The sequence below is a fragment of the Ranitomeya imitator genome, chromosome 4 (genome assembly GCF_032444005.1).
Source record: "Ranitomeya imitator isolate aRanImi1 chromosome 4, aRanImi1.pri, whole genome shotgun sequence".
Taxonomy (NCBI): Eukaryota; Metazoa; Chordata; class Amphibia; order Anura; family Dendrobatidae; genus Ranitomeya; species Ranitomeya imitator.
Genome location: NC_091285.1, coordinates 275,211,704 through 275,225,804, shown reverse-complemented (window position 1 = coordinate 275,225,804; position 14,101 = coordinate 275,211,704). Strand labels below are relative to the sequence as shown.

The 14,101-nt window shown below is 43.6% G+C and overlaps 1 protein-coding gene across 1 annotated transcript in view; it reads left to right on the top strand.

Annotated features, from left to right (window-relative positions):
- The window catches only part of NUP107 (nucleoporin 107), a 113,381-nt gene that overhangs the window by 44,299 nt on the left and 54,981 nt on the right, over window positions 1-14,101 (top strand). Inside the window, exons 10-11 of the mRNA XM_069764639.1 lie at window positions 3,952-4,040; window positions 11,798-11,873. Of these exons, the coding sequence (XP_069620740.1) occupies window positions 3,952-4,040; window positions 11,798-11,873 (165 nt within the window). The remainder of the gene's footprint in view (window positions 1-3,951; window positions 4,041-11,797; window positions 11,874-14,101) is intronic.

Sequence of the window (14,101 nt, the reverse complement as noted above, 5' to 3'; positions counted from 1 at the left end):
AAACAATAAAAGACGTGACAAATTTCAGTTGGTGGATAATGAATCTATAATATATGAAAGTTTAATTGTAATCATTACATTATGGTAAATAATGAAATTTAACACTATATGCTAATTTTTTGAGAAGGACCTGTATTTATTAAATAAATAACTTTTGTTCCTCCAATAGTATACCTGTTAAATGAGATTTAGACTTTTGGGATTTTTTTTTTATGTGTTTGAGGCCCTTTAATTTTGATTGGCACGTGTCAAATCCTGAGACACCGACCTATTGCTCAAAAGACCCCTTAGAGGTGTGCAGGTTAGGAGACAGTTCGCAACTGCTGCCTGAGTTACGAGCACACAGCAGGGTATGGATGTAGTAGAAAGCCTATGACTTTCTACTGTGTTTGTACTGAGCGTGCGCACACAAAACATGGCGTACGGATGCAGTAAACAGCCATAGGCTTTCTGCTGCATCTGTATTGTTGTGTGTGTGCTCTTGAGCTGCGCTCTTGTAAGAAATCTTTTGAACAGTCGGTGGGATCTCAGTGATCTGCTCAGAATTAAAGGGTTTAAAAAAAGTTCCTCAAACTTTACTTACTGTTTAAAACTTTGCACCCACAATTGTAGATTTTCTATGAGGTTTAGTAAGGGGGTTTAGGGTGTGTAATAAAGTGTTAATTAATGTGTAGGTGTGTAGAAGATTATCACATGGCCACACAGATATTTAGGGTGTATTCCCATGTTGCAGTCATAAATGAAAATCGCAACAAGCACCATGATTATGTGGTTTTACTACTATTTTACAAAAAACAGAGGCAAAGACTAAATCTCTATTTATTGTATAGTATTTCCACTTGTACTTTAAATAAAAAGGACCACTATTTAGATTAACAGCAAATTAAGTTGGTGGGGCAGCATATTCCCCTAGGAATCATGAAAATATTTGGAGAGGACTACAAAATACGTATTTTCCACAAACCTATGGAGTCATAAAACCCACATATATAAGTAAAAAATATTTCATTTAACATAACAAATACAAAGAGTAAACACTAAGGAATAAAAAATAAGGTCCACAGTGAAGACTCAGTGAGGAAAAGCAGGAGTTGTTTATAATAGATAATAATCCATGTACTGTTAAAAGTCTTAATCAATAAACGTATGTAAACATTACCATAATTCCAACGGATAAGATACATGTGAAGAGAATAAGAAAGTAATGGAGTTGGAAGGAGCGCATAGGGCCACTTTACTTATGGATAAGTACTTCTTTTTGATGTCATACTCAGGAGCTAACTCTTGGGACGTATAGGAGTCTAGTTATAGTAGATGCTTTGTTTCTTTTTGGCTAACCATGATTGGGATGTGATTTTTCAGTGTGGTCAATTGATTTTTAAATACGGTTTCCTTATTTTGACATACTCTTCACATATACCTTATCCATTGGAATTATGCTATTGCTTACTTTCTATATTTGATTATGACTTCTAACAGTGCATGGGTCTACGGTATAGCCACATTCTACTTTTCCTCCCCCTTTTTGTTCTGTACTGTGGACCTTGCTATTTATTTTTTTTTACTCTACTTTAGGGGTGAGCAATTCATTTCCCTGAGGGGCCACATGAGAGACCGTGACTGTTGTGGAAGGCCGAACCAATAGGCCGAAATTCTGCTCAATATTAAGATTGATATGTTATAATTATTATAGTATTGATAATTTTGAACCCGAGCACAGCCCCTTCTGTATATCGCTTGAGCACCCCAACAGCCCTTATATGCGGCATGAGCCCCACACAGCCTCCCCATATACGAAATGAGCCCCACACAGCCTCCCCATATACGGCATGAGCCTCACACAGCCTCCCCATATACGGAATGAGCCTCACACAGCCTCCCCATATACGGCATGAGCCTCACACAGCCTCCCCATATACGGAATGAGCCTCACACAGCCTCCCCATATACGGAATGAGCCTCACACAGCCTCCCCATATACGGAATGAGCCCCACACAGCCTCCCCCATATACGGCATGAGCCCCACAGAGCCTCCCCCATATACGGCATGAGCCCCACACAGCCTCCCTATACACTGCATGAGCCCCACACAGCCTCCCTATATAAACTGCATGAGCCCCACACAGCCTCCCTATATACGGCATGAGCCTCACACAGCCTCCCTATATACGGCATGAGCCTCACACAGCCTCCCCATATACGACATGAGCCTCACACAGCCTCCCCATATACGGAATGAGCCTCACACAGCCTCCCCATATACGGAATGAGCCTCACACAGCCTCCCCATATACGGCATGAGCCTCACACAGCCTCCCCATATACGGAATGAGCCTCACACAGCCTCCCCATATACGGAATGAGCCTCACACAGCCTCCCCATATACGGAATGAGCCTCACACAGCCTCCCCATATACGGAATGAGCCCCACACAGCCTCCCCCATATACGGCATGAGCCCCACAGAGCCTCCCCCATATACGGCATGAGCCCCACACAGCCTCCCTATACACTGCATGAGCCCCACACAGCCTCCCTATATAAACTGCATGAGCCCCACACAGCCTCCCTATATAAACTGCATGAGCCTCACACAGCCTCCCCATATACGGCATGAGCCTCACACAGCCTCCCCATATACGGCATGAGCCTCACACAGCCTCCCCATATACGGCATGAGCCTCACACAGCCTCCCCATATACGGAATGAGCCTCACACAGGCTCCCCATATACGGAATGAGCCTCACACAGCCTCCCCATATACGGAATGAGCCTCACACAGCCTCCCCATATACGGCATGAGCCCCACACAGCCTCCCCATATACGGCATGAGCCCCACACAGCCTCCCCATATACGGCATGAGCCTCACACAGCCTCCCCATATACGAAATGAGCCCCACACAGCCTCCCCATATACGGCATGAGCCCCACACAGCCTCCCCATATACGGCATGAGCCTCACACAGCCTCCCCATATACGAAATGAGTCTCACACAGCCTCCCCATATACGGAATGAGCCTCACACAGCCTCCCTATAAACACTGCATGTCGCCCCCATAGCCTCCCCATGTGCAGCGTGTTGCCCCCCCATGTGCAGCAGCAGCGTGTCGCCCCCCATGTGCAGCGGCAGCGTGTCGCCCCCCCCCTCCCCATGTGCAGCGGCAGCGTGTCACCCCCCCCCCATGTGCAGCGGCAGCGTGTCGCCCCCCCATGTGCAGCTGCAGCGTGTCGCCCCCCCCCCATGTGCAGCGGCAGCGTGTTGCCCCCCCCCATGTGCAGCGGCAGCATGTCGCCCCCCCCCCCATGTGCAGCGGCAGCATGTCCCCCCATGTGCAGTGGCAGCATGTCGCCCCCCCCCCCCCCCCCCCCATGTGCAGCGGCAGCATGTCGCCCTCCCCATGTGCAGCGGCCCCATGTTGTCACCCCCATAGCCTCCCCATGCCCACCCATATAGCCCATACACATGAGGAAAAAAACACCACATACACACCTCGGTCCTGTTCCCTGGTGCTCTGCCTCTTTCGCTGCCTCTGGTGTGCTGACTTTCCGGAGTTCACAGCTGACACGATGAAATGACGTCATCGCGTCGGCTGTTAAACAAGCTTTATTGGTGGAGGAAGTGGCTGGAGGAGTCAAAAGTTTCAGCGGCGCAACGCAGAACCGCGGTGCACATTGAAACAGCGAGCTGGCTGGCGGGCATCGTGCGGACCGCGGACCTCTGATTTCCAGCCCCACAGTTGTCTTGAGCCGCACTTTGCCCAGATCTGCTCTACGTAATTAAAATTTTATATTTTAAGTATAACAACATTTTCTTTGTGGGTTTTATGACTCTACATGTTTCTAAATATAGTAGCTGGACTTTCTTATTATACTTTAGACTGTTATGTATTACTCTCTAGGTTCTGGTTAGACAAAATAATATACATTTATTCTCTTCCCTTTTTAGCTGGTGGTAGATTGGCTGGAAAGTATTGCCAAGGATGATGTCAGTGATTTCTCTGAGAATATTGAGTTTTATGCTAAAGCAGTATACTGGTATGTAAAATATAAAAGTGGATGACCTCACTGTGTTATTAACCCCTAGTTACTGAGTCCATTTTGGCCTGTGACCAAGCTCTAATTCTGACATGTCACTTTATCACCAGAATGCTTCTATGCATCCCGGTAATTCTTAGTCTGTTTTTTCCTGACACGATTTACTTAGTCAGTGGTAAATTTAGATCGTTTTGCTTTTTTTTTTTTTTTTTTTTTTTTTAATGAAAATTTAGGAAAATTACCGGTTTTCAATCTTTTGTTGTTTCATATCCTTAACTTTTTTGTTTGTAACACTGAAAAATGATGCAGCCCTAATTTAGATGTAGACATTTTGTAACTTTTCTAACGGCCTTTTATTTTGTTAGAATGTTAGGAAGGGAAACATTGTTGCTAAAAAAAATTTCTAAGTAAATGTGTAAAATCTGTTTTGTATGGACCTATTCAGTCATAAAGTGTCTTCTGAAATAACATTTTAACACCTGCACCCTTCAGTTTATATAAAACTTCTGTCTGGAGGTTTAATTCTTCAGGTTGCATCACAAGACTTTGCTTAAAGTGGAATGAAATCAAAATTCCACTAAAATATTAATTTACCCTACATTTTTCATGTTTACAAGTGATAATAGGGGAAAATGGACCCCCACAATATATTGCGCAATTTCTCCCAACTGTAACTCTATCCCATGTATGGCCGATAACTGTTGTTTGGGCACACCGCACAGCTCAGAAGTGAAGAAGCGCTATTTGATTTCTATGTTAGTACAATTTTGGCTGGGAAAGATTGCACATGCCATGTTGCACTTGCAGAGTCCCATAAAAACAGAATCCTCCTCCTCCTCCTCCACAAATGACCTTATTTTGGAAACTAAACCCCACAAGAAATTCATGTGAGTGACTTTCAATAATGCATTTGTTAGCAAAAGATGTCAGAATGATCCCTTATGTTCCCCTAAATAACCTTTTCTAGTAAAACTCAGGTCCGGCATACAGAACAGGATTCCACAAGCCTCCTCAGCCATAATTTCTGTGAAAGCGCACAATCCAGATGTCCCTGTAACTCAATGCTGTCATATACTTAGTAAGTGGTTGCCAAACAGTAACCACATACTGTTATTGTTCAGTAACCACTTAGTAAAGTATTTGGCAATGCTTGGTTAGTGCAAAGATGGAGATCTTGTAACAACATGGGAGATATTGCTCTTTCGCAACAAGGAGAGCCATGGAGTTATGTTGGATTCTGCTCTGCATGCCATGATCTGACAACCTGGAGACTTAGACCTTACTTTTGATAGAAAGTCTGGTCTTTTAGGGGCAACATTAAGGACCCTTCTGGACACTTTTACTAATGAATTTTACTTTACTGTTTTGTATTGGAGTTTCATCAGTGTTTGGTCAGTTTTTACCATCAGTATGTAATCATTGATTTCCACAGATGGTTAAACAAATTACAAAGCTACTCCTCTCATTGCAATGTTAATCAAGTATAGAGATGAGCAAATATGTTCGGATAACTATCGACGAATGCGAATGTGCCATAGTCGTGAGAAATTTATGTTTGATGATCGTTTCCGAACATATTCATTCACCTGTACTCCCATTGACTCCAATGACGTTCAGCTATGTTCGGTGAATATTGCATATATGGCGATCATAATCCGAACCGAATATTGAAATATTCGCTCATCTCAAATCAAGGACAACACACAGAAATGCACACCGCCATCCTTGTGCTGTTGGTGATTTTCACGGACCCATACACTTGGATTGGTACTTCTCATCTGTGATGCCTGTAAAATGTACATGTCTCTATGATCTTTGCATGGACACACGGTCTCAAAAAAAGCAGTGGACGTATGAACAGCCCAGACGACTATAATATGTATGTAAAAATCACAGATGGCACACGTATGTGAAATGGATGTCTGAATGAGGCTACTTACACCTATCTTAACCCCTTTCTGCCATCTGACGTTCTATCCCGTCGAGGTGACCTGGGACTTAATTCCCAGGGACGGGATAGTACGTCATAGGTGATCAGCCGCGCTCGTGGGGGGAGTGTGGCCAGGTGTCAGCTGGTTATTACAGCTGACATCCGGCACTATATACCACTCCTGGCACATTAACCCCCGGAACACTGCGATCAAACATGATCGCAGCGTTCCGGTGGCATAGGGAATCATCGCCCCCTCCCTGCGTGCTTCCCTGAGACCCTCGGAACACCGCAATGTGATAGCGTTGTTCCGAGCGTTTCCTCCGGCCTCAGGCCCCGGATCCAAGATGGCTGCGGGGGTTTTTCTGGGTCCTGCAGGGAGGTGGCTTGCAAGCGACTGCAGAGAGCACGCGCCGACAAGCCTCCTGCAGTGCCTGTCAGATCACTGATCTGACACAGTGCTTTGCATAGCATGATGTCTCACCCTGGGACAAAGTGAGGAATTAAAAAGAAAAATATTAACGTGTAAAAAAAAAAAAAAAAAAAATCCTAAATAAAGAAAAAAATATATATATTGTTCTAATAAATACATTTATTATAAGTGACTTCAAATGTGATGTGGTCCCTAAAAACAATTGGTGTTGTAAAAATAAGAAATTGATGGTCAACTTTTAACCCTTATTACTCCCTAACAAAAAAAAAATGTAGGTTCCAAAATTGTGCTGATGTTAAGTAGACATGTGGGAAATATTACTTATTAAGTATTTTGTGTGACATATCTCTGTGATTTAAGGGCATGAAAATTCAAAGTTGGAAAATTGCGAAATTTTCAAAATTTAAACCAAATTTCCGTTTTTTTCACAAACGCAAGTAATGTCAAGGAAATTTTACCACTAGCATGAAGTACAATATGTCACGAGAAAACAATATCAGAATCACCGGGATCCATGCAAGCGTTCCAGAGTTATAACCTCATAAGGGGACAGTGGTCAGAATTGTAAAAATTGGCCCGGTCCATAACGTGCAAACCACCCTTGGGGGTTTAAGGGGTAAATAGAAAGCAACCTTTAACTGGTGTTGGGTACTTTTTAACCCCTTAGTGACAGAGCCAATTTGGTACTTAATAACCAAGCTAATTTTAATAATTCTTACCACTGTCACTTTATTAGGTTATAACTATGGAACGCTTCAACTGATCCCACTGATTCTGAGATTATTTTTTTCGTGACATATTGTACTTCATGGTAGTGGTAAAATTGCTTTGCTATGACTTGTTTATTTATGAAAGAAAACGGAAATTTGGCCAAAATTTTGCAATTTTCAAACTTTTAAGTTTAGTTCCCTTAAATCAGAGAGTTATATCACACAAAACAGTTACCGTATATACTCGAGTGTAAGCCGACTCAACCCCCCCCCCCCTAATTTTGCCACAAGAAACTGGGAGAACTTAGTGACGCGAGTATAAGCCTTGGGTGGAAAATGCAGCAGCTACTGGTAAATTTCAAAAATAAAAATAGGTACCAATAAAAGTAAAATTAATTGAGATATCAGTAGGTTAAGTGTTATTGAATATCCATATTGAATCAGGAGCCCCATATAATGCTCCATACAGTTCATGATGAGCCCCACAAGATGCTCCATATTAAAATATGCCCCATATAATGCTGCACAAGGGTTAATAATGGACCCATAAGATGCACCATAGAGACATTTGCCCAATATAATGCTGCACAAATGTTGATTATGGCCCCATAAGATGCTCCATAAAGATATTTGCCCCATATAGTGCTGCACAAGCGTTGAATATGGCCCCATAAGATGCTCCATACAGATATTTGCCCCATATGCTGTTGCTGCGATTTAAAAAAAAAAAAAAAAAAAATGACATACTCACCTCTCGTCGCTTAGGCACTCGGCACTTGCAATACTCACCAGTCCTCGTTCCGGTGCTACTGTCTTCCGTGTCCTCTGCACTAACATTCAGCCGGAGGGCGCGGACTAACCACGTCATTGCGCCCTCTGACCTGAGCGTCACTGCGGAGGACGCGGAAGACGGAGCGGCGCCCGGAACGAGGAGAGGTGAATATCGCGCAGCGCTCCCCCTCCCCATTATACTCACCTGCTCTTGGTGCGGTCCCTGCATCTCCGGGCGCTGACAGCTGCTTCCAGCGTTGAGTGGTCACCGTTACCGCTCATTACAGTAATAAATATGCGGCTCCACCCCTTGGGAGTGGAGGCAGGTCCATATTCATTACTGTAATGAGCGGTACCATGTGACCGCTCAACGCTGGAAGAAGCTGTCAGAGACTGGAGATGCAGGGACCGTGCCGGGAGCAGGTGAGTATGTCACAGCCGCCGCTCCCCCTCCCCTGCCGACCCCCCTGGGACAATGACTCTAGTATAAGCCGAGAGGGGCACTTTCATCCTAAAAAAATGGGCTGAAAATCTCGGCTTATACTAGAGTATATACGGTAATATTTTTCCACAAGTATACTCTAAGGCTGGTTTCACATTTGCGGGTTTTTTTTTGCGTTTTTGCGCAAAAAAACTCATGCATTTTTTTCCCTATACTTAACATTAAAAACGCATGCATTTTTTGCATGCGTTTTTTTTTGCATGCGTTTTGACGCGTTTTGGCGACGTATGCGTTTTTTCTCTGCATGCGTTGTGTTGCAGAAATGCAACATGTAGTAATTTCTAGCGGCGTGTTTTTGCCGCAAAAAAAGCATGCGTTTTTTTGCCGCAAAAAAAAAGTATTGATGTCTATGTAAACGCATGCGTTTTTAAGCACATGCGTTTGCATGCGTTTTTATTGAAAAACACAAGGATACACACTGATAAGCCACCCCCCAGCCCTAACCCTAAGGGATCCTAACCCTAAGGATTAGGGTTAGGATCCCTAGGGTTAGGGTTTGCGTTAGAGTTGGGGTTAGAGTTGGGGTTAGAGTTGGGGTTAGAGTTGGGGTTAGAGTTGGGGTTAGAGTTGGGGTTAGAGTTGGGGTTAGAGTTGGGGTTAGGATCCCTAGGGTTACTAGGGATCCGAACCCTAACCCTAGGTATTTCTGTTTATAATGGGTTTTCTAGTTGATTTTGATGATTGGCAGCTGTCACACACTTCTCATCATGCGTTTCAAAAACGCAAACGCAGGAAAAAACGCATGTAAACGCATCAAAACACCGCGTTTGTGTTAAAACATGCAAAAACGCATGCGCCTAAAAAACACCTAAACATTTTTTTTTTTATTTTCACAAGGGTATCAGGAGAAAATTGACCACAAAATTTGTTGTGCAATTTCTCCTGAGCACGCCGATACCCCATATGTGGGCGAAAGCCACTGTTTGGGCGCATGGCGGCAGGGCTCAGAAGGGAGGGAGCACTGTTTGACTTTTTTTAACACAAAATTGGCTGGTATTAATGGCGGGCGCCATGTCGTGTTTGGAGACCCCCTGATGTACCTAAACAGTGGAAACCCCCCAATTCTAACTCCAACCCTAACCCCAACACACCACTAATCCCAACCCTAACCACAATCATAACCCCAACACCACAACCCTAGCCCCAGCCCTAACCCTAGCTCAACCCAAGCTCTAATCCCAGCTCTAACACTAGCCCCAACCGTAACCATAGCTATAACCATAGCCCTAACCCTAATGGAAAAAATACATTTTTGTTATTATTTTTATCTAACTAAGGGGGTTTTGATTTACTATTTTTTTTTTATTTTGATCACTGTGATAGGGTCTATCACAGTGACCAAAATGAACCAATAGGAAAAATCTATCGTTGCTGGGTGCCGACCAGCAGATCTTGGCGGGCGCACTGCGCATGCGCCTGCCATTTTCTTCCTGGAGGAAGACGCCGAGGGCAGGGCGACGCCGGAGGGACTGGGGGGGCTCGGGGGACCCAATTTCTCTCTCCTCTGATGTGCTAGGTCATAACAGAGGAGAGAGAAATGAATAGGAAATCTGACTTTTTTTTGCGGTCGTCGTTATTCCATGATTAACTGGGGTCGGTAAAAACTGACCCGAATCATGTTCTCTGGGGTCTCTGCTACCCCCGGTAGAGGAGACCCTGGAGATTTTCCGACCCTGGGGGCCGCTATAACCTTATTTCTCAGCGCCGTTAAAAAGCAGCGCTGAGGCATAAGTACCTTTAACTGCCGCCGTTAAAAAGCGTATCGGTGGTCGTTAAGGAGTTAGAGGACCTGTCACTGTGTCAAAAATAGCCAGCTTTTGCTCTCATTTTATTCCTCAAGCTCTCCGTATTCCACTTTTTTCCTTTTTAAATTTTCCATAAGGTTCCATAAATATGGGTCTTCTTATTTTTTTTTTTTAAATTCGTTTATTAATTTCAGAATAGACAAACATTGCACATATTACATTTATCATTATTAAACATACCATCAGATACAAATGATTACAAACATCATCGCATCCAAAGTTCAGAGGCAATAGACTGTGCATGTTGAATCACTAGTACCTACAAAATACCTACTATACAACTTAAACAACTTTAACCTTTAGTAATAAGTCGCCAAAAGAAAACAGATTCAAGTTTGCTCTGCAACGATGTCCCCAAACCCCATGCCCTCCTCCCCGTGCATATATCTAATCCACGCAGACTACAGAGTATGATGAGATGAGTTCCATCTACCCCAAATTTTTTCGAATTTACCTGGGCATCCTCTATTATGGTACAGTGTTCTTTCATATGGGATAACCGAGTTCACCAGGTCAATCCAAGCTCTGAGAGACGGGGAGGAGCTACCCATCCACCCTAATGCCAGTACCTTTCGTGCTAAGAAGAGCGTTTCTCGAAGGAAGATCCCAGTATGGTGATCCCAGGTCTCTGTATCCCACACCCCAAATAGGCAAGTCAATGGTTCAAGTGGGACAGGGATTAACAATAAAGACGTTAACAATGTCGTGACTTCTTTCCAATAATGAAGGACTACCGGGCACCGCCATATCATGTGGGTAAAATCCGCATCATGTGCGTGACACCGTAAGCAGTCTGACGTCTGAAGGCGGCCCATTTTAAAAAGTCGTGTCGGAGTCAGATAAGTCTGATATGTAATATATAGCTGGGTCATCCTATTGTTAACTGAGGGAGAAACTTTAGTTGGAGATTCCAAAATATCTTCCCACTCCTCTCCCAGTGTATCGGGAAGGAGTCCCTCCCATTTCTTTTTTAAGGTGTTAATAGTGAGCCCATCTCCCACGGATAATAGGTATGTGTATAAAGAGGAAATGAGCCCCTGAGGACCCTGGGTCTTCTTATTTTGTGCTACGTTTTGTGGTCTTTATTAAGGGGTGTTACATGCAAAGCAGCCTAGAACTGTTCCCCCTAGAGAATCTTGTTAGCCATGTCCACTTGTTAAAGATTTATAAAAATCGGCACTAAATAATTCCCACATCTATAGAGCCATTGTGCGTGGCTTGTGTTAAGGAAATCCTCCTTGAAAAATGTTTTCATAACAAATGCATGCTCGTAAACGCGAATGCATGCAAAAACACATGCAAACTTTGCGGGGGTTTTTATCCGTCATGCATAAGTTGATGCGGATTACAAAAAACCTCAGCGTTATCATGCTTTTTGCCACGCGGTTGCGTACGAAACGCTGCAGACACAACCGCAAATGTGAACCTAGCCTTACTAAATTTTAAATCTGTAATAGTCTGAGATCTTTTACAGTGTCCACATCCTGCTGGACTGGTCATGTAAGCAAGAGTGCCACGAATGCCACTTGCAACCTACTTTGCCTGAGAAATGAGATGTTTAACCTCCGGTAACCAAGCTTTGGAATTTGATTTGTTTTGTCTTTAGGGAAAATACCCTACACACACTAAAACAGAAAAGCTTTTCAGTACTGGGGAGCAAGCGGCCATTGGTCACAGAACTGGTATGTATAAACCAGTCAACTAGTTTTAACATATGGAATGTGATTTCTCTAAAACAAGGTATCATTTTTGTTTGGTGACAAGCGCCTATGCAGTCATACCACTGTTACAAATGTAAAAATGTTCTGACATGTTAAAGAAGTTGTTTACTACTTCTCATACCACTCGATTGGCCCCCATAAAGTAATAAAGCTTATGCACGCCTCCCGTGCCGGTGCCGTGCCCTCTGTGTTGGCTCTCCGTCTCCCGGGGCTCCTGTGCTGCTGTTGTGACGCAAGCACTCAATCAGGGCTGGCGTCACTGTCCCCGCATCCTGTCAAATTGAACAGCAAGATGAAGTCCGAGATAAGCTACAGCCTGGACTTCCTCTTCATGTTCGATTTGTCTGAAGGTGTGGGGGACAGTGACAACAGTGCTGATTGGGTGCCGGCATCATGTGTCGCAACAACCGAATGAGAGCCCAAGGGAGAGTGAGCGCCGACACCACGGGATCAGCACCTGCATGGGAGGTGAGTATAGGCTTTATTATTTTATCCACGCCAAACATTTTGATCTAGTAGCAGTAGTGGAAACCCCTTTATCTTTAAAGGGAACCTGTCACCTGAATTTGGCGGGACTGGTTTTGGGTCATATGGGCGGAGTTTTCGGGTGTTTGATTCACCCTTTCCTTACCCGCTGGCTGCATGCTGGCTGCAATATTGGATTGAAGTTCATTCTCTGTCCTCCATAGTACACGCCTGCACAAGGCAAGATTGCTTTGCGCAGGCGCGTACTATGGAGGACAGAGAATGAACTTCAATCCAATATTGCAGCCAGCATGCAGCCAGCGGGTAAGGAAAGGGTGAATCAAACACCTGAAAACTCCGCCCATATGACCCAAAACCAGTCCTGCCAAATTCAGGTGACAGAGTCCCTTTAAAGCATAAATGCATAATTCAAATTTGAGTAACTTTCTAATGTGCGGTTGTAATTCATCCTTTTCAACATATTATTTTACTTGTGAAAAAGTGATTTTTTTTTTTTTTTTTTCACAATCAGGGACTGGAAGCTTTCACATAACTGGTACTGCTCTCAATTGAAAAGTGTATATTGATCAGGAATAGCAGCGCTTTGGACGCAGGTCACCTCGCTGGCTCCAAAATGCTGTGCTCTACATTAGAAGCATAGTGGATGGGATTTATAGAAATCCCATGTCCACTGTGCTTCTTATTACTGCTGCATAAACTCCCCACGGTGCCAGTTTAAGAGCCAATGCATGTCAGTTTCACAGAAATTTCTACAATAGAATATATTGGATGCGGTAAATCCACATGATTCACTGAACACATGCGTATTTACCTGTGTGATTAGAACGCAGCATTTTGGACTCAGCGAAAATACTCCGCATCCAAAGCTCTGTTACTTCCTGATGGTGGACACCTATCCTAAGATCATTTTGCAGTACAGACTATTTAGCATCCGTCTAGGTGATCTGTGTCCCATTGTATTCATTTCTCTGCTGACAGCTAATAGGCATCTGTTCTCATTCAAGCACAGCGAAGAAGTGTCTTGAAAATTAGAAACTTTGTAGATGAAAAACCTCTTGATACTTGCACAATTTTGAAACGGGAAAGATATATATCTTTGTGCCATGTTAGCCAGTAGATAGAATAATATTTGGAATTGAGAGTCCTCAGTGGTTCATACCTTTTAATGGCTAACTGAAAAGATGGTAACAAATTGCAAGCTTTCAAGACTACTCAGGCCTCTTCATCAGGCAAGACTAATACAACATCTGAAGAGTCACATATTTACACACAGCACAGCACAGAACTGTCATTATGGGAGAGTGATACACAGTTGTGTCCATAAATATTGGAACAGTTCGCAGATAATGAGTGAATGTTTTATTGTCCTCTGATTGGGGTCTTGTTTTTTATAATCCATAAGGTCTGAAATGAAAATTCCTTAAGTGATGTAAAAAGACATAAATCCATGTGACACATTCATTCCTGCACTAAGTGTGTCAAAGGTCGTCATAAGTTTATACTTCCACATTCTCCTGTGTGTGTGTGAGAGAGAGATAGAGGAAAAAAAAAAAAAAGAGAATGAATTTCTCCATGCCAGAATCAAAAACAAAGCTTCTGGGCATGCTCAGTGTGGGCATGCTCAGTGTGTTAAAGACGGATTCGGTCGCCGGAAATGTTCTTTCACACATCAGTTCTATGCGTTTATTGCCAGAAACGTCCCT